The sequence below is a fragment of the Trachymyrmex septentrionalis genome, unplaced genomic scaffold (assembly GCF_001594115.1).
Source record: "Trachymyrmex septentrionalis isolate Tsep2-gDNA-1 unplaced genomic scaffold, Tsep1.0 scaffold37, whole genome shotgun sequence".
NCBI lineage: Eukaryota > Metazoa > Arthropoda > Insecta > Hymenoptera > Formicidae > Trachymyrmex > Trachymyrmex septentrionalis.
The window spans coordinates 5,492,813-5,512,642 of NW_017305536.1; the positions used below are offsets into that span (position 1 = coordinate 5,492,813).

General features: G+C 33.5%; 1 protein-coding gene across 2 annotated transcripts in view; it reads right to left on the reverse strand.

Moving 5' to 3' along the window:
- LOC108750786 overlaps positions 1 to 19,830 on the reverse strand; it is a 140,670-nt gene that overhangs the window by 29,439 nt on the left and 91,401 nt on the right. For both annotated transcript variants that reach the window (XM_018490522.1, XM_018490521.1), the window contains exon 8: positions 12,320 to 12,674. In XM_018490522.1, the coding sequence (XP_018346024.1) occupies positions 12,320 to 12,674 (355 nt within the window). The remainder of the gene's footprint in view (positions 1 to 12,319; positions 12,675 to 19,830) is intronic.

Genomic DNA, 19,830 nt, shown 5'->3' on the forward strand with positions numbered 1-19,830 from the left:
GAAACAAAACTAGAACGCGATTAGCATAATATATGTTAAGTGCCGAGTTAACAATTAAGTTGCAAAGTTTTAAGCTTCTGATTTCTTTTAACAAAAGGAACAGATAATAATGTATAAATAATATACGTGTAAGTAATGTATAAATAAATGATACATGTATTAGTAATATGCATTAAAACGCGGAATACAAAATTCCCTCCGAAATAAAATGCGAACGATACGTCTCGGGATTTGCGAGTATTATTGCGTCTCATTTAATTTTCCACAGCTTTAGCGACGAGAAACGAAGATTCTTTAAATCGCGTCGAGAAGAGAAAGCAATTTATAAAAATATAACTATTTAAAAATCATGTGCTTTTTTACTTTCAATTTATATTTTTTCGATGATACGATCTTGCTTGTAAAGAAACGTGTGCTACACAAATTACTAGATTAGTTTAAAAAAAATCCTTCCAAACCAAATTACATCTTCTCGAATTTGCTGAACATGTAAATTAAAACTTCAAATTTATATTCGAATTAAACACTAGACTCTTTTTTTATTCATATTTTCATGAAGCTAATTACGTATGACATAATATATGATATTTTTAAATACATAATTCTGCATTATTACATTTAAAAAGCGTAGAATTTGTGTGAATTCATTGGAATAAATTGAGCGTGCTGGAGGCGCTGACTTTATTAATAATTACTCAATAAATATTTCGTGCGTATTAATAATTAATGAATTCATATATTGTAGTGCAGTAATGTGCAAAGTGAGAGTTGCATTAAGTATTAACGAGCATTATTCATTCAATATCTGTACAATTGTCGTGTATTTATATTTACTTTCCGATTTATCCAGAAATCGCGTCGGAATTGTGCGACGTGTCGCGGAGCGATGCGACGAGATTTTCGTATCGCACGCGGAAAGAACGTTTACCGCGACCCGGAATCGCGTCGGATAAGCCGCGGGTCGCAATAGAGTCACAATCGTAAGTCAAACGGCTGCAGTGATATTGTGCTTAAGTTTCGACAGTTTTACCGTTGCGGGGATTTCGCGGCGGGACGCGGAACGCCGCGTCGGAAATCGCGAAATCCGCGCGGTTTAAAGGAAAATAGAGCGCGGCGCATTTTTACCGGGGAGTTAAAGCTCCATCTTTGCCATCTCGGCTTTATCGCGTCGCCTTTTATTGCCACTGTATTCGAAGTCACTCGACTTTACGCTTTTATAAAGAGCGACACCCTTTGTTCGCCGCGAGTTTGTGGTGAGAACAAACATCTTGCAACAATTGCGAGATATATTTATATTTCAATTACGAAATAACATTACAATTTAACGCGCGTGAACTCGACGTTATTGGAAGTAAAAATTTGACATTGGCAACTCAGCGTTGGAAAAATCACATAACTTGAACCGTTTTTTTTTTCATGGCGTTGATAAATATGTCAATTTGGCGAAAGTTTTCGCTGAAAAATTATGGAACGGTTGTCGTATTACGTTGGAGTAAAAATATGCGCTTACGTATATTTACGTATTTCAGCTTTAATAACAATAGATTTAAAATTATGGTACGACACAGATTTTGCTGAATCGAATATACACGACTGACACGCGTATTATTATTAAAAATATTATTCATGTAATTAGAATCTATGCATCAGACGCATTTTTAACATCTACATTGAAAAAAAAAATAAATTTTAATAAATATTTGTTGGAATATTTTTAGATAAATATTTAAATGTCTAAATGTAAATATTTGATTAATTTGATTTAATTATTGAGTAAATATTAATTTACTGTAAGTTTATGTTTACTTGTGTTCTACTAAAGTACTAGTCAAAGAAACATGTATTAAGATTTAGTAAGCTTTTTTTCAGTGTGTGTATCACATTTTAAATTCTGAATTAAAATAAAATAAAATACTAAATATTAAATAAATAATAAATTATATAAGAAACTCAAACATGTAGACTTTATATTCTCTTTCTGGAGAACGATCGGCGAATTTTCGCAGTGCACAAAGTTGCATCGTGAAAGAAAAATAGCGGGTGCTTAACTACGTTATATCCCCAACGTGCGTTCTGTGGAATACCCTCCCGCTTTCAACTTTGCTTCATCCCTTCCTTCGACAAGTTCCTGCGAGCTGCACCTCCGAGATCTTCAACGATCTCTCGCGGAGCTTGTTAGCTAGTGGAACTCCGTTTATCCGGAGAAATTCGGTAGCTGATATTCCGGACTCGTCACTAAATTGTATTACTCCAATTGCTGTGTTATATTATTTACAATCAATATATGAATATATACTACGTGTATACACACACACACACACACACACACACACACACACACACACACACACACGCACGCACGCACGCACGCACGCACGCACGCACGCACGCACGCACGCACGCACGCACGCACACACACATTAAACAAAATAATTCTAGTAAATTATACATAACTGTAATATACGTTGTCATATAATATACTGTAGCGTGAATGACGCTTTATACGTATATTAATAAAATATTTGCACACTTGCATTAGTCTGAATAAAACAATATATGAATTTAATTTTAATCTCTAAACTTAACTCTTCAGTACCACTCTGCACTGAAGAAAAATAATGTATTAGGAGCATTATTTTAATTGAAAAAATAATCTTATGTGTTGTTTTTATGTGTGTGTGGGATTTATATATATAATAATAGTACTAGTGAAAGAAATAAAATTTTATTAAAAGAGTATTATGTGTTTGTTTCATTAACGGTATTATTGAATTAACAAAATTATTTTCAATTAAAATAATACTGTTGATATAACAATTTTTTTTCATGATTGGTATAATATACCTAACTTTCTTCAATACTTTTTTAATGCTTTTTCATTACTTATAATACGTTTATTAATAAAGATATGTACGTTTGATTGGTATTGTTGTTCCTTAATGTCTGGCGTTTCGATTAAAAAAAAATTTTTACAATAAGTTTATTTTTATGGAAGTTATAAACAATTGGAATGGATGTGCTATACCTTATTATTTCCGTAGTATAAAGGGTTAATTTTCTGAACGTTTTGATTAATATTGAACCGATAAATAAAGTTCTAGTGTACATCTTGTTTCATTTAAAATCGAAGCTCGAAATATATTATTCCATACAATTTGAAAGAAGAATACTTTAAATTTTATAAATATTATAATCTCTGCGGTATTGGAAAATCCGATAACATCACTTTAAGATGTAAACGCTACCATTTATATTTATCTCACCACGTTGTTTATTTGCGACTGTTATTGGATTATCCAGAAAAAGTGGCGGATAGGCAAGAGGCAAATCCGCTTCGTCTTCTCTCAAGGAACGCTAATAAAACGTGCTCGACCGGCTCGCGAAAGTGTACCAGCCGCCTTTTCAAACCCAAGTGGAAAATTGAAATCTTCTCTCGACGCGTTTCCGCGCGAAGGTAACGGCGCTAATTCGGATAAAAGTCCGCGTCTTGCGAGCGTCTTCCACAATTTTCTTATCAGATGCACTGAAATGGAAACTTATTTAGAGAAAGAGAAAGAGAGAGAGAGAGAGAGAGAGAGAGAGAGAGAGAGAGAGAGAGAAGATAAAAGATTTTATTTCTTCTGGCCAAAATATTCCTTAAGTCTGATTCTTGCTCAGTCAATCATTGTTATATATAGAATGCCTTTTAACCTTTAGAAATTTAATACTAAAAGAAGATAATTAACTATTTATTTTGAATATTAAAAGCACTGTTATTCAGTGCTTTCAATCGGATAAGTAATTAATCATTACCTTTCAATATTAACTTTTAAGTAAGTAGATGGTTTAAAGATACGCAAGTTGGTAAATGAAATCTTTAGAAAATTCTCCAAAAATTTTAATATCATAGTTATATTTTTTTATCTATTAGTACATCATGTTACAATTAAATTTATATTAATTATTTATATACCTTTGTAAGATAGAAGAAAAAATAATGAAGTCTCTAAGACTTCTGGCCATTTAGGAAATACTTTTTATTTTCCTTTTTCAGTACAAGGTTTTAAAGAAAACTATACCTAGAGTGCTGTGGTCATTCTACCTACCCACTTAAAGGTTAAATTGACCAGTATTAAAGTGGATTTCTGTAAGGAAAGTACTGTCCAATATTTTTCTGAAAGGAGATATAGAATGTTAAGAATTGAGATCATATGTTTATGGAACTTGCTTTCATAAAATGATCTCAAAAATAAACATCTGAAATACTGGACAAAAATTTAAGAAACATTATATATATATATATGTATATCTTTTTTATAAAAGTGAGCATTGCTGCAACCTTTTTTCGTTCGTACAGACAAATCAGGAACAATATACAGAAGACTTATCGACTTACGTTGGTAATCCATCGGGCTTGCATTAGACAATAGATACAGTTCTGGCTGAAACTTTTTTATCGCGAGTGCCTGACTGGCCTCTCTAATCCCGGGAGTCGTGTCTTTTATCGCGAGTCGTGTTGCGCGCGTGATTTAGGAAGCTCGGGAGAGCTCGACGAAAGTGTAGTGGGGAGAAGATCGTCCAACAGCGATGAAAAACGTCGACGAAACTTGAAACGATGAAAAATTGCCGCCCCGGCCTGGAGAATTCGCGAACTCGCGTTAGTCGGACGAACTTCGCTGGCAAGTCGGCGAAATATCCTCGTCGTTCCCCATCGACGTGATGTATCTTCGTTCGCGAGCATTCTCGAAAATGCTCCGCAAACGTTCCGGTACTTATACCGGAGTCCATACTGATGTTTGAACGTGATATCCTTCGCTGAAGATGATCCGCAAAAAGCAAGGGTGAGAAAAATCGCGGTATCGTTTATTACGAAATTTTTAGAGCGACGATAAATTTAACTTAAATTTTATCCATCGTGCTTATCGTCGAGTCCGACAAGGTTGGATTTATGTTAGTTGAAAACAATTTATTTTCCCTATCTCTTGAACATTTGATATTTCAAAGCAAACAACAGCTTCAATTTAACGTCAAGCAAATTGTCAACTCTTAAGTGCTCATTCGAAACGTCTATCAATTTTCTATTAAACTGTGACGTTATTTTTACGGCTATATATATCTCCAACAATTAATTATATTCTTGTATCTTTGTATCGGAAATTTTGTTTCTTTTTAAATAAATATATTATGATATAAATATATTACGATAAAAAAATCATTATCTTCATCCGTAATTATTCTACTTTACTTAAAAAATTTTTTATTCGTGACATATTTAAAGATATACAATAAATTTATACGTTTTTTCTTGATTGAATACTGATTGAATTGTTTGGTTTCCAGCAATAATAGCGAAATAAAAGAAAAGATAAGAAGCATTCAATCTTTCATGAGTCTATTTACGAACGCAATTTCGACGAGCATAGAAATTCACGTGAATGACGAACTACAAAGCACCAACAGAGCACAGCCGACTGGAACTAACCCCTGAAGTATTGTTTCTTCCTATATGCATCAGACAATCTCTAAACCGTACACATAACTGTCTCTATTCGTCTACGAATTCTCTGCTTGCATGTTACGCTCAAATGTATAGACATTTTATTTTCATTATGTCAAATCTGCGTGATAATGCAAATGATTCGTCTGTTTATGAGAAAAGTACGTAGCGATGTATTCATAAAAGTGTAAATATACATGATGAAGAACGGTTTTGCTAAAGTATTTGAAAATTTATTTAGATTTGTCAATCATTTTGTTATGATTGTCAAAATAATATAGACTTCTCAAACTATTATAATTGTTAGTAGGTTAAATATTTTTTATTTTTTCTATTTTGCCATTATTGCTGGAAAACAAACAATTCAGTATTAATCATGAAAAAACAATTAATTTTATTGTATATTTTCAAATATGCGTATTTTAAAAATAAAAATTTTTTTATGTAAAGAATTATAATTATAGATAGATGGATTTTTTGCAGCATGATTGTCATCTTAAGCATTCTACATATAATTATTTTGATGATCCAATAAAATTATTTTCAAGTCTGTGTCTAACTAAATTTTTTAATGCTACGCTAAAATCGTTTGTTCCCCGTGTGTTCTACATAAATTTATATTTATAACAAGCTCAGTTAATTCTAAATTTTTTTTAAATTTGTTGTCAAAACAAAAGTTCGTGGTGCTACTTTATTTGTATGTTACAGTTTAAAAAAAAATTTGCAATTATATTCGATAGAACAAAGTTTCAGCTTTAAACATTTGTTTTTAATTGTGGTACGATGATTTTTAATCGAGTTGTGAGCGAAATCAAAATACTCCTTTTGTTTAATCCGTGATAACTTAGTAACAAAAAATCTTAGGAATATAAAAAAACGATTTTGTAAGGAAAACTTCAAGCTTTCATGTTAGAAAGTCGAAAACTTTCGCAAGTTTTTTTAAGGCACATGACAAGCTCACAAAATGAGAAGAAAATTGTTCATTTTGTCCAGCTTTTTTTATGTGTAAAAATTATTAAACTCACAGAAACTCGAAAGCCATAGTAACCTTTCGAAAATAAAGATTTTAAGCTTTAAAACTCTTTTTTAAAATATAAATGTCATTCATTTTTAACCTGCTGCTTGAATTTTGAAGTTCGTAGCGTTACAAACTTTTGTAATATTTATACTACTCTTTATTTAAATATATATATTTAAATATATATAAAGCTCGCAGATTTTTCAAAGAGTTTCTTCTTGACTAAAATCCATCATCGATTATGACATGACATTCGGAAAGACCATTTTTCAGAGAAATATCTTTCCGCTCTTCTAGCGAATAAAACGCTCGACAGACGTTGAACATGTTATTCCGAATGATTTGGAATAAAATTCTACAAGAAGAGGGAGAAAGAGAGGAATTGTGATATCTCCTCATATATATATATATGTACAATATATATGTATATATATATATATATACAAAAGTTCGCAATCGGATGATCGATAAGTCTCGATCATGCGTTTAACGCGGCTGCAGATTCGAAGAGCGATCGCCGCGATTCGGCGTGACTTGCGAAATTCTGGGGTAAGGGGATGAAATAGTCCGTCGTTATCTCGACGATGGGAATCGATTATGACGGACGATCCACCGCTCGGTTGGCACGTGTATATTTTGACGCTTATGGAAAATCTTGGACAGCGTGCTTATGAAAGATGACGGAACACGCGGGCAGAAAGCAAGATCGATTAGTCGCCCTTTGTCCCGGTTCTCTTTTCCACGAAGAAAAACGCCGATAAACGTCATTTAGACGCACCGCGTGGTACATCGATCTCCTTTAGCCGCAAAATATGACGAGACAGAACGCTGTTTCTTTGCCTGGTTCAGACGAGGTTACATTAATGGTTGTTAATAGACTTTCCTTACGAAAATTCAGTGATTTTCAGAGAACACAAATTCGCTTTTTTAACATTTCTTTTTTTCGGACTCTCATTTCTAAAAAGGATAAATTATCCCGATCAAACGTAATAAACAAAAAACGCTATAAAAAAAATGTTGGTTTCCATAGTATTTACACGGATACGTGAAAAAAATATCACTTACGTAAATAAAAGTAATATAATAAAATTTTTTTACAAAACGCAAAACGTCAACATGTTCCCAATGGAAAAATTCAACAGTAGCTAGGTATAGAATAACTGTTTACTTTTTTTTTTAGAGTATATTCACATTTTTATGTTACAAAAAATTCGCTGAAATTATAAAGTTATTTTTCATTTCGATAATCGATTTTCGTTTGTGTAAATGAAACGCGCGCGAAGTCGGATTCGAGTCAGATGTAATAAAGCAATTTCGCGCGCAACTGTGTATTTTCAGACACGCGCTTATCGCTCTCAGACAGACTCAATCGAGGGTCCGATGTTCAGAGTAATATTTCTTCGACGTACAACTCGAGCGTTTTTCGCGCTTTTAAAATTTCGACGTTATTTTTCCGCGCGCTCTTAAGTTCAAGTCGGAGCAAAAGTTGACGACGACGATAAAGGCCGGCGCGAGAAATTTAATGGAATACGTTCGCTCGGATACACGTCAGAAAGCGAGTGGAAAGATGCAGATTGTACCCGTGGAATAATCTCGGAAATATTTTTCCGTCGAGGACTCGCAATTTGTCGGTATCCGCGCGACTCGCGTCCGACTCGGTAAAGACCGAGTTTTTAATTAAAAACATCTTTACTATGTGCACTGTGTCTACGTTTGTTACTCGTACACATATACCATCGTGACAAAGTCGCTGTTGGTTGTAAAATTTACCGTATTCTGAAATTCGGTGGAAACACGTCGCTCGTCTAAAAAACACGTCGATGTCACGTAGCTGACGTTTTGTTTGGGCTTGCGCGCTCGAGATTTATGACGTAGAGACATTACGGGGGTAACTGCAAATTAGATTCCCGGGGTCGCTTTTACGCTGAACCAAGTCGCCGTTTTGCATTTAATGTCGATAACGAATACAAATCCTCGCGAAATTGCTCGCCAGGTCTATTCAACGGAATGAATGTAATGGGATAACAACGTAATTTTCTCGCATGATATTATGCGGCGATAATCTGCAATAATACACGCAAGACGCGGTTCGATTAACTCACAGCTTGCCCCTGCGATTATTATCGATACACCATTCGGGCGAGTTAATTTTCAGAAACAAACGAATAAATTGTTTTCAATTTCTTCGTTAACGATTTTAACGATTAGATGATAAAGGATCATTCATTAAATGGATGCAGTTATTGGAGACCGTATTTATTTCCCGTACATTTAGAAACCAGAGAGCAGTATTTATTTTCATTATTCATACAACGGGAAAAGAGTCTAATTGCATTAATTAGAATTCCTAGTGAAATTAGATAAATAAAAAAATTTTCTAGATGAAATCTATTATATCTAGTTGAGATGAACCAGAATTCCAATTGATCAAATCTTCTGGATCGTTTACTTTTAACCAAAAGTTTTTCTTCAGTAAAAAGAATATAAAGAATCGTAATAATTACATGAAAAATTAAGTCCCGGTGAAATAAAATGGTTTCCATATTATTATATAATGTAGTTGATAATGTGAACAAAAGATGTAGATCATAGAAGCAGATCTAAACACTTATATAGAACCCTACATTAATGAAAAACTGAATCCTGATGAAATGACTTTTACATACAATGTTGTTTATAATGGACACACAAAGGATGTCATAGATACAAGATTCAATAATGGATAATTTTTTACTTACGTATCAAAGAAGAAAACTTGTGTTCTGTAAGCATTGATATATCATAGTTCAAAAACTATTCATTATTGAACTTTGTGATCTATGACATCTTTTATTCACATTATGAGTTATATTATATGTGAAAACTCATTCATTTCATCAGGACTCAATTTTTTACATATAATTATTGCGGTGTTCTCTCTAAGTGTTTATTATAAAATACAAATATAAAAATTAATGTACTTTAAAGAATAAGTTTTTTGTATACAAGAAAAGTTAATCGTTGTTAAAACCTGTCTACCGTATGACAGGAAATCTGACTCATTATTTTCACAGTTGAAGTTATACATCAAGAATTAAACTCGTTATCGCAATCTCTCAATGGATTAAAAATGATTGAAATAACTTTGAAAAATAACTTTGAACGATATTATTTTTCGATCGTGATAAACGTGACATTCAGATAATAGCGACAGGCATTTTTTCAACGACGAAATTAATGATCGCTATCTGTCTGACTGATTTGACAATTTGTATTGATCATTGAAAAAAATAGGGTGCTACAGTTATCGCTCAATGTTACGATTATTCCGATAGAACTTACGTTTAACGGATGCGCGAAAACACTTTCGGCAATCAAGCGAGAACGGGTAATTAATGAAAGGCGGAGCGCAAGTTATTTATTGCGTTCGGAGTCGGATACTCACGCACCGAGTGATTCGACTTGCTACGCCGACTCGCAGGCGCGGAAAAGATGAATGGCCAATGGGGCAGGTGGCGGTAGAACTTTCATTCCCGTCGCGGTCTTAAGTCTTAAGAAATCTTTCTGAGATCCTTACAATACAGTTGGGAGCACCCGTGTCGGTTCGCATCTGCGAGAAATAGATCGACTTTCTCCCGCCACGACCGGCTGGACCGCCGTATTACGCGACACTCCGACGATTACATGAACAATAAATCATGGGACGCATGTTGTTTTAAATATAATTTATGGTATAGACAGACGTATAGCGATGTAAGATTTCTAAGAAGTACGGAGGATAAATTAATATCTAATTCCAACTACAATCGTCTTACAAGATTCCAGATCCCAGTTTCGTTACAATACTTTAAGACCTTAAGATAAGACATATTTGTTTCCCCTTTTCCTAATATTTTAACAAAAAAACTTAAAAAACTTCATGATTTAAGTTATTAATTAATTTAAATCGATTTAAATATATTTAATGTGATCAATATATTAAACAATTATATAGAAAATCCATAATAACTAGTCTAATTTATAAAAAATATTAATAAAAAAATAAATGTTAAATTAATCAAGGAGTATTTTACATAAAATAATATATAAATTTCGAAATATTACTTTTATCTGAATTTTTAAAAAAAGAGAATAAAATAATTATGAAAAAATAAATTAATACAACATTAGTCAAAAAACGCTTTTTATGATCTAATAAACATAAATTATAATATATTATAGAATATTACACATATCTAAATTTCATGAAAAAGGAAATAATATGTGAGACTTATTCTTGAATAATTTCACAAATTATTCGGGCGAATCTCGTACAGCTTCGGGCAAACTCCGAACGGTAATTACACGAAATATCAGGCTTTTCGCCCGGATAAGCGCATGGCCCGCCGAACTTTCTGAGTTCCTCTCGTCTGGGAAGAACTAAAACTCTCGGGACGATATCTAATGGCCGTCGGCCAGAGTGCTAGCAAATGCATCTCGTTTCTTCATTGCCAGGCCGAGAATGGCGATAGGGGAAGTTGCACGATTTCTACGACATTGCGGCACGCCGGAGAGAAGGCTGTTGACATAATCGAGGAAATCCAGCAGCTTCCGACCGAAATTTCTGCCGCCGCCGTTCGCGAAGTTCGCATAATTTCGCTAATAAAATATTCCCGCTCATTCCCTTTAATTTCCATAACTCGTTTATCGACCGTTCAACAAAAAGACCAGAAGAAGTTCGAGGATGCCTTTCGTTCTAGATCGTCTTTTTCGATGAGAAGTAATCAAGAAAGACAAGTTATTCAGTCATTTGCTTCAAGGCCGCGAACGTAATAGGCCTTCGTACGCATGAAAGCTCGGAAAGAGAGAGCCGAATTAAATGGCAAGAAGATCATTTTTCTCTCTAAAATCTTTCTTCTTTAAAGAAATGTCATTCTTATTAAGTTTGTTTTCCCTTCTCTTTTCTTGGAAAATTTTCTTCCGGAATTTTATTAAAAAATATCAAAAATTTTAATAAAATTATCAAACGGTGAATTTTTTCGCAAATTTTTGCGCGATACGCAAAAGTTTGCGAGAGACGCAATTATTATTTTAAACGTAATGTTTTATCAACACGTGACGGTATCTTGAATATTTTGTTCAGTCAGATTACTGCACCGGAATGTATACTAGAAATATGTATGGCGCTTGTATTCATTTATGCGTAAAAATATACATCACGAGTGCCATTCAGTCGCTCTCGACCGTAAAACATTCGATTGTGATGATAATTATGATCACACGTAATGTGTGATTAAGTCGATAACGAAATGTCGCGTATAATTATTAACATTACCGCATTTAATGTCATTCTACGTGAAATTATTGGATTTTCATGTTGAACTATTAGTACGCATGATAGATGAAGATCGATCAGGATTTATGTTATCAACATTTCGCGATGGCTGCAGATTAAATCTTCCCTTTCCCCTCATAACTTTGCATATTCATGTATTCTAATGAATAATCTCTCACAAATAAATTATCTGACAAAAAGTATAAGAGCGTCAACAAATAAATACAAAGAATATCCTATGGACGAAAGAAATGGCGAGTTTACTAAATCGACAGCAAAATCATTGCGTCGTATCATGGTGAAAAATGTTAACAAAATAAAAAATATTATTCTTTCATTTATTTAAAATTTTTTATTGTGACAATATTGATTTAATATTTATTAGAAAAATATTTTTTTATTCAATTCTTTGAAGGTACGTATTTCTTCAAAAAATTTAATTTTTCTGTCATTTCCTTTTTCCTCGATTTCATTAATATACATGTAACAATTTATAAAAAAATAAAGAAATCATGCATGTCAAACGAATCACCTGATAGCATTGAATATCTCGTGGAAGCCAGTGCCCTGATGGCTGGCGACGTCGCAAGTGGGTAAGGGATGTAACAAAGGCAGTCGATGACAGAGTACGCTGTCGCTATTTCTTTTGCTACTTCCGTTGCTGTCTCGATCCCGATCATTTTGTGGCAGAGGCCCGTTGCTGTTATTAGGTGCCGGGCCCAAGCCTAGGCCCAGTGGAAGACGCGGCAGAGTGGCGGGTCGTGTCAAGCTCCCATAAGCCGTTAACGCTCCTCTGGGTAAGGACGAGTAGCAGCGATTCAGCGGTAGAGTGCCGAGGGTGCTGGAGGCGCAGCCGCTGCTGCCAGATCCAGAACCTGAACCTGAACCTGCCATGAAATTACTTTATTAAAATAAGGTCGAAATTGTACGATCTTAAGGTTCTAGAATATTAAATAAAAAATGGACTGAGAAATGTTCAACACAAATGAATGAAGAAGGCTATATTCGGCCAAGACAAATCTTGAGTCCAGTAATGCTTTATATTTTTTATATTAGCAATTTAATATTACTGATTAGTGAGCATTTGTTATATTGGGTGCTTTCCATTTGGTGACTCAAATCAACACAAGTGTTATTCTATCTTCGTTACTTTCTGAATGTTAAAAAAGATAAAATGATGTTAGGGTCGATTTGTATACCAAATCGAAAGCACCAAATATAACAAATGCTCATTAACATTGGTAATATTAAATTGCTTATCAAATTATTAGATGTCTGTGAAAAAAGAAGAAAAGAGATAAAAAAAAAATAAAAAAGATAAGTATAATAATATATAGCGGAAATTAAATTATGTTACCTATGAAAGAAACGCAAAATGTAAAAGAAGATTTTCGATGTTCAATATTCGTTGCAGGAATATTCGGAATCAAATATTAAAATGTCGCGCGCAACGCGACGATCACATTTTTCTCGTTGCGATTGGTTTAAAGGAAAAGTTAAATAAGTCCGCGTGAAAAACCTTTATGACGCGAGCGGGGGGAGGGGGGAGAGGGGAGAGTACGAAAAATGGGCGAGAGTAACGCTAAATTGAAAAAGCGAAAGATGGGGTTTATAGAGGGTGATTTGTTCTTTTCTACGAGCAAGCAGCGTGATGACGATACGTAACTTTTTATGAGGTAGATACCCCATACAATTTCCACTTGTCTTATCGATAGTAACCTTTATTAAAGTGGTATATACGGAACATAAGCGGTTACCGCCATGAGTAAATTTGTTTAGAAGCTTTTTTACAGCCGCAAATACACTTCTCGGCCACGGATAAAATTGAGTAATTCTATGAGCGCGCAATATCGCCATAGGTTCTCTCGACTTCCTTATTTGAAATGAAAGAGTTGATTATATATATTTTTATATACTAAAATATATTTATCACTTTATTATTTTATGTATGTTATGTATAAACATGTATAAACATATCTAGAAATAATATTTTAATATATAATTTTTAAAATTCAAAAATTATGTTAATAATTAGAAATTTATTGTTGCTATTTTCCTTCTTTTTTATAATCCTTTATACACGTAATTATTTTATAAAAGAAATAAAAAAATTTTATTAAACAATAATCAGTAAAATAAGAATAAAATCTTGTAATCTATGTATTTATATAAATATTTTTAAATAAATAACTCAATTATATATTATTATTTTTATATAATATTACTTCTCAAATAATCTAAGAAGAAAGTAGAAGAATAAAAAAATATTTGAATATTCTAGAGAGCAGCGAATTCGGATATCAAATCTCATAAACTTTTCCGTTCTTCAGTTTCATAAAGTGGCACCGATTCTTTTCGCCTCTCGGTGTCGATTTATCGAATCGGAGCGCAGATTTTGGTTACAGAGCGAATTTTATCAGCGTTAAACTCGTAACCGTGCGGTAACGCGTTGTTCTGTAATCGAGCCCGCTATGTAACGCGATCAATCAATGACAGGCCACGTAGGACGAGTTATCCGAGTGGGAATACACCGCCACGTACAATAATCGTGCCATCGCGTCCGGTGCATTGCAACGAGCATTTCGTAATTACTAATTAAATTAGGGAATGTTTATCGCTATTTCGAGAACGCTCTGCCATCGCATCCTTTTAGAATTACAGTTGAATGCGACGAGCAGTGACGCAGAACTAAGAATATTACAATGTTGTACACTCTTTTCTTTAGTTTTCTTATTTATTATACTGTTAATCACTATTACATTTCTATTTCTAAAATATTAGAAATATATATCGCAAAAAATTACTGTAATATATTTTGTTATAATACGAAATATGCGAATAAAAATGAAAGCAACGAGGAATATGATTTATGTTGCTAAAAGATTAATTGATTACGAGAAACGAGATATAAAAAATTTTAAGAAAATAGTTGATAAAATTCTCAAATTCCAGTAACGAAAAAATAAATCTGACGTTGAAGATGGCTAGCCGAAACGTATGTTTTATATTCGAAATTAATAGTTATAATAACTATTTGGAGTTAATATCACTTGAATGTAAATACGACAAATTAAATATTACTTTTAGGATACCACACAAAAGGTTTGCGCTTTATCATCGTGTTGTGATTCATTGCTAATACGAACATTTCGTAAACGTTCACTTCATCAGAGCGGGAAGCGCACTTGATATGAAATATTACTTTTAATATAAAATTCAAGCACACTATTACGATCCCAATTCCTATCAACCTTTATTCTTCTTTATTTCAATTTTAATTACAATAAATAATTAAAGAATTTTAATTGTTTTAAATTGTTAAAATAAACTCTTTTTCTTTAAAAGAAATCTTTTTTTCTTTTAACAAATGTAGCTAATACGTTTAAATTTCAACTGCTTTAACCAGTGCTGCTCCTCTTTTATTTTGCTCTCCACAGCTACGACGATGCCGCACCGGTAATGTTAACATTGCTCCGGATATTCAACGACGGATGTGCTCTATGCACAGTCAAGCTCAAATGTGGAACATGGTACGGGATTGAGCGCTGGCTTAAATTCCTTTTTGGACGTGATCTCATCTGGGACGTGTATATCGGTCGGGGAAAATTAGATATACGAGAAAATTCGAGGAAACTGTCTCGCGAGATCCAGAATGAATATTAATTCGTAACGCTCGTCGCGACGCGTCGCTTGATTTCAACGTCCTTCATTTTGAACAAGAGTTTCATTCATTAAAGCAATATCCATTCTGGATCAAACTAGCGCATCGCTCATTAAGTTTATCGATCAATCCTTTTTTTTCTGCTCAATTTTAGAATCTTTATATCTTCAGCTTGTTACATCTCGTAATTTGAAGTTTTTGATCCTTAGCTCGTAAAACTTGCGAATTCAATGGGTCTTTGGGTCCGTGAACCTTTTAGAAACTTGACACTTTTGGACTCTCGAGGAACTCATCGTTAGATCCTTGAGTGCTTAAACTTTCATTTCCTCAGAACTTTTACGTTTCAGCAAAAACATAAATATACAACAGACGCTCGAAAAATGTTCTCCTAATTTCTTTTCATCGACATTTTACTTAAGCAGCGATATATCGAAAGAAAATTACGATAATTTCAACTCTTAACACTTTTCATAAATTCCGTTCGAGAAGAATAAACGACAGCAGACAGACGAATTAATCAATTGGATTTCAATGTCCCGTATCGTTTCCGCCTCATTCAAAACTTCTGTTTGTTTCTGGTTACCGTGTGTACGTGCAAGACATGTGTGCTTGGCCCAACCTTCCCCGGATTAATTACATCCCCTCTACTCCGTGACGAGAAAATCGTGTCCACCAGCCAGGAGCAGGGATTTCTGTCTTTGCTCGCACAGGCAGACAGTATTTCCTCTCTCTCTCTCTCTCTCTCTCTCTCTCTCTCTCTCTCCCCCTCTCCCTCCCTCCCTCCCTCCCCCTCCCTCTCCCTCTCTCCCCCCTCTCTCTCTCCTTTTCTCTCGTGTATAGTTTCCAGAGAATTTCTAAGTTGAGCTGTTATAATAAGTGTTAACTTTTGTTCATGAACTTCATACAACTTTTACACACTCTTAAGTATGTGTTTAGACACGCGCGATGCAAATGTGTCGTTCTTTCTCTCGTCCTCGTCCTCGTCCTCGTCGTCGTCGTCGTCGTCGTCGTCGTCGTTGTCGAGATTAAATTGATGGACACCGGCGGGACACTGTCGGAGTTTCGCGTAATAGGAAGTTACATCGTAACTGGGGCATAAAATCGCGTTACGTCATACGATCATTCAGACGATGATTAACCCGACGAGATAGCAAACTCGCGATTTCATTAATAAATCATCAATACTCGTGGCACAAGAGTGATTACGATAATGTTAATTAGTTTGACGTACATATTATGATGCCAGAATATGTCGTGTTGAAATATCACAAAATATTACGTCGTAAATGTACAATATGTAATTTTATTTCATATATTTATAACATGTGAAATTTATTTTAAATATTTATATAAGCGCAAATAAATATTTCACGTGCTTCTGTTATTTAAAAGGATTGTAATCTGTCGTCTCTTGAAAAATATTGCTTTTGAAATATCATTTGTTATTATTATTTTAAAGCAATATCTCGACGAAAAATATGTAATAACGCATAAGGTGCAAAAGTAAAAAAGAAATTTCTCCACGGTGAAAGAACTTGTTCTTTGTAAAAAAATTTCGGTATGAGAAAAATGTTTGATATCGTGCATTTGAACGTCGACTTGACTTATTATCCGCCAGCGTTATAAAGCCCTTTCACATCAATTTATTTTATTTGGACATTTAATGCAGGAAATAAAAAAGATCATTCAGTTTCTTTTCACTTTAAATATCTCTCGCATTCTTCTCTTTCTCAAGAATAGGCTGTAGAATCACAACTGGAATTAATTAAAACCGAAAATAAATCTATGTTTATTCAATCCAAAATAATTTTAATGTAATTAATGCGTATTACAATTAATAATTAGTTAAGTTTTAATATTAATGTACTCAAGATAATTTTGCCTCTTTCTGTCAATCAAGTTAATTCATAAATGATTTTATGAAGAGGTATGGAGAGAGAAAGAGAGAGAGAGAGAGAGAGAGAGAGAGAGAGAGAGAGAGAGAGCAAGAGAGCGCTAAAAGAGAGAATATTAATTGATTAACGAATAAATTAATTAGCAGAAATCATTTAAATAAAATTTATTATAAAATTAATTATTTCTATTGTATATAAATGCTTATATGTATATTTATTATTGTGTTTGTATGCTTAATAATAGTTTTAATTATTATTTCTGTGTCATACAAAGTAAAAGAAGAGATGATAGAATCTCTTGCTAAAGTCGTATTAGATTCATTAAAATTTGATATCTTTCAATGTTTTCAGATAATGAAAAAGAAAGTTCAATGCAAACCCATTTATTCTCCCTATCTAAGAGACTTGCAAATGCATAATTCGATATTACAATAATTATTGTCTCCTTTATGCGAAGGTAGAAATTTCTCGCTAAGTTGCATTGTACTAAACTTACTCAATCACGGCACAAGAATGTGGAAAGTTTTTGCTCTAAAATGCAACTTGTATACCGTTTATGCTCGTGTTGTGTCAAATTAATTATAATAGAGTCCGATTGGTGGTGGTGACCTAGTTAGGATAATCGGTAACAAGGATTGTCCAATCCTTTCGATGAGAAAAGCAATTTCGATGTCGAGCTTATGCTTCCTCCGACATCCAATTTACATTTCATATTCCCTAACACGGCACAAATGCTTTGATAGTATAAGCGAGAAATAATCGCTGCTTTATTACCACTTCGAGAAACTCGTTATGTTCTTACGTTAAATTCGAAAACTCGATATCGTTACATATAATATGAAATTGATAAGAAACATAGCGCAGTGAAAGAGATTGTAAAAATCATAAAACGTTAAATATTATTTTTTCAATGTGAAGAGCTTTCAAGATTATCTTACGGATTTATTTTATTCGCCTCAGCACTTTCACAAATTAGCAGTCTCATTTTATGAATCGATTTCTGACGACCAGCTCTATTATTCGATTGAATTCTACATTCTCATTGAACATAAATTATAATTCTAGATCTTATCCTACCATTTTATTCTCAAGCAGTCATTATTTTCAGATTGAAATTTAACATCTCTTTATACATATGCATACAAATTTAATGATGAAATGTTTTCCCAAAAATTTTACTGTGTTTAAAAAATTGTTTCTACATTAAAATCGCTTTTACATGCAATGCTTTACAATTTTCTATTCAACAGTTCTCGTAAACGTAACTTCAATTTTTACGCAATGCAACCGATGGTTTGTTTAAAGCAATCAGGTAAATTTACGATGCTGCTGTTACGCGTATTGCTTACACCAATGGTTTCGAAACGATTGAATGTTATCCAAGGCGTTTTAGCGTGATTGGATGCCAGTCGACGAGAGATTGTACGCGACGATCGAGAGAACGCGCATTGCAGTGAACGACGATGCAAAGCGATTTCGAGATTTAGACGAGAAAGAAAAGGAGAAGGAAGATACAACGATTAGAAAGGGATGCCTGATTAAACGTGATCTTTCACGTGTAACGTTACTCTCTTTTGAGAACGAAACTGATCGAGCAAGCCACAAGTATTTCAGAAATCCGAAATGCAGAAATGAGAATTTCGAGATTATACCATAATCCCCTTTCAGTCAGATCTCTGAGAATTTAAAGAAAATCTGTGGCTTTTATTAAAAGAGACTTACAATTTTTAACCTTATCTTGATATTTCAATGTGAACATTAAGTTTTTGTGAAAAATAGAAATTTTGTCGTGTTCATTTGCAAAACAGTATTGATATGGAGCTTTTACAGCAGATAAACTTTAATAAATTATAATCCTTAATATTTTAAGTACGTTTAAGATAATTATAAAGTAAATTATGAAATAAAAATAAACACAAAGTATTATCCTCAATGAATACGCATATTGAACCGTAGTCCATGAGTTTTAACGGAGTTGATAAGTAAACTCGCGCGCACTCTCAATTCCGAGCTAACATAATAATCGTTAATTGCGCAGACTTTACACACGGCTTGAAAGTTGTAATGGCGCTTAGTTTCGTTTAGAGCCATTTGCGCGACCGGAACGTGGCGCCATTAGAAAAACTTTGCGATTTAACACTGCTGCACGGTTGTGATTCTAAACGACGTATTATTTCCTTTTAAAAGCAGATGAGATCGCAATTGAACTATACAAACCGTTAAAATAAAAAGACTGTTAAAGCGCTTGATAAATCAATTTTTTTTTTAATTATGGAGAGAAATTGTAACGGATAACCGCAAACGAATAAAACAAATTCATGAAATATGTGTAATTCAACACCTCGGTATTTTAACATCAAAATTATTTATAAAAAAATCAGCATATAATTTTATTAATTTTACTGCTTAATTAATAAAACGCGTTAGTTCTTTTTTAATTAAACCTGTCTTTTTTTTTTTACATATATATATTGGAATGTAGTAGCG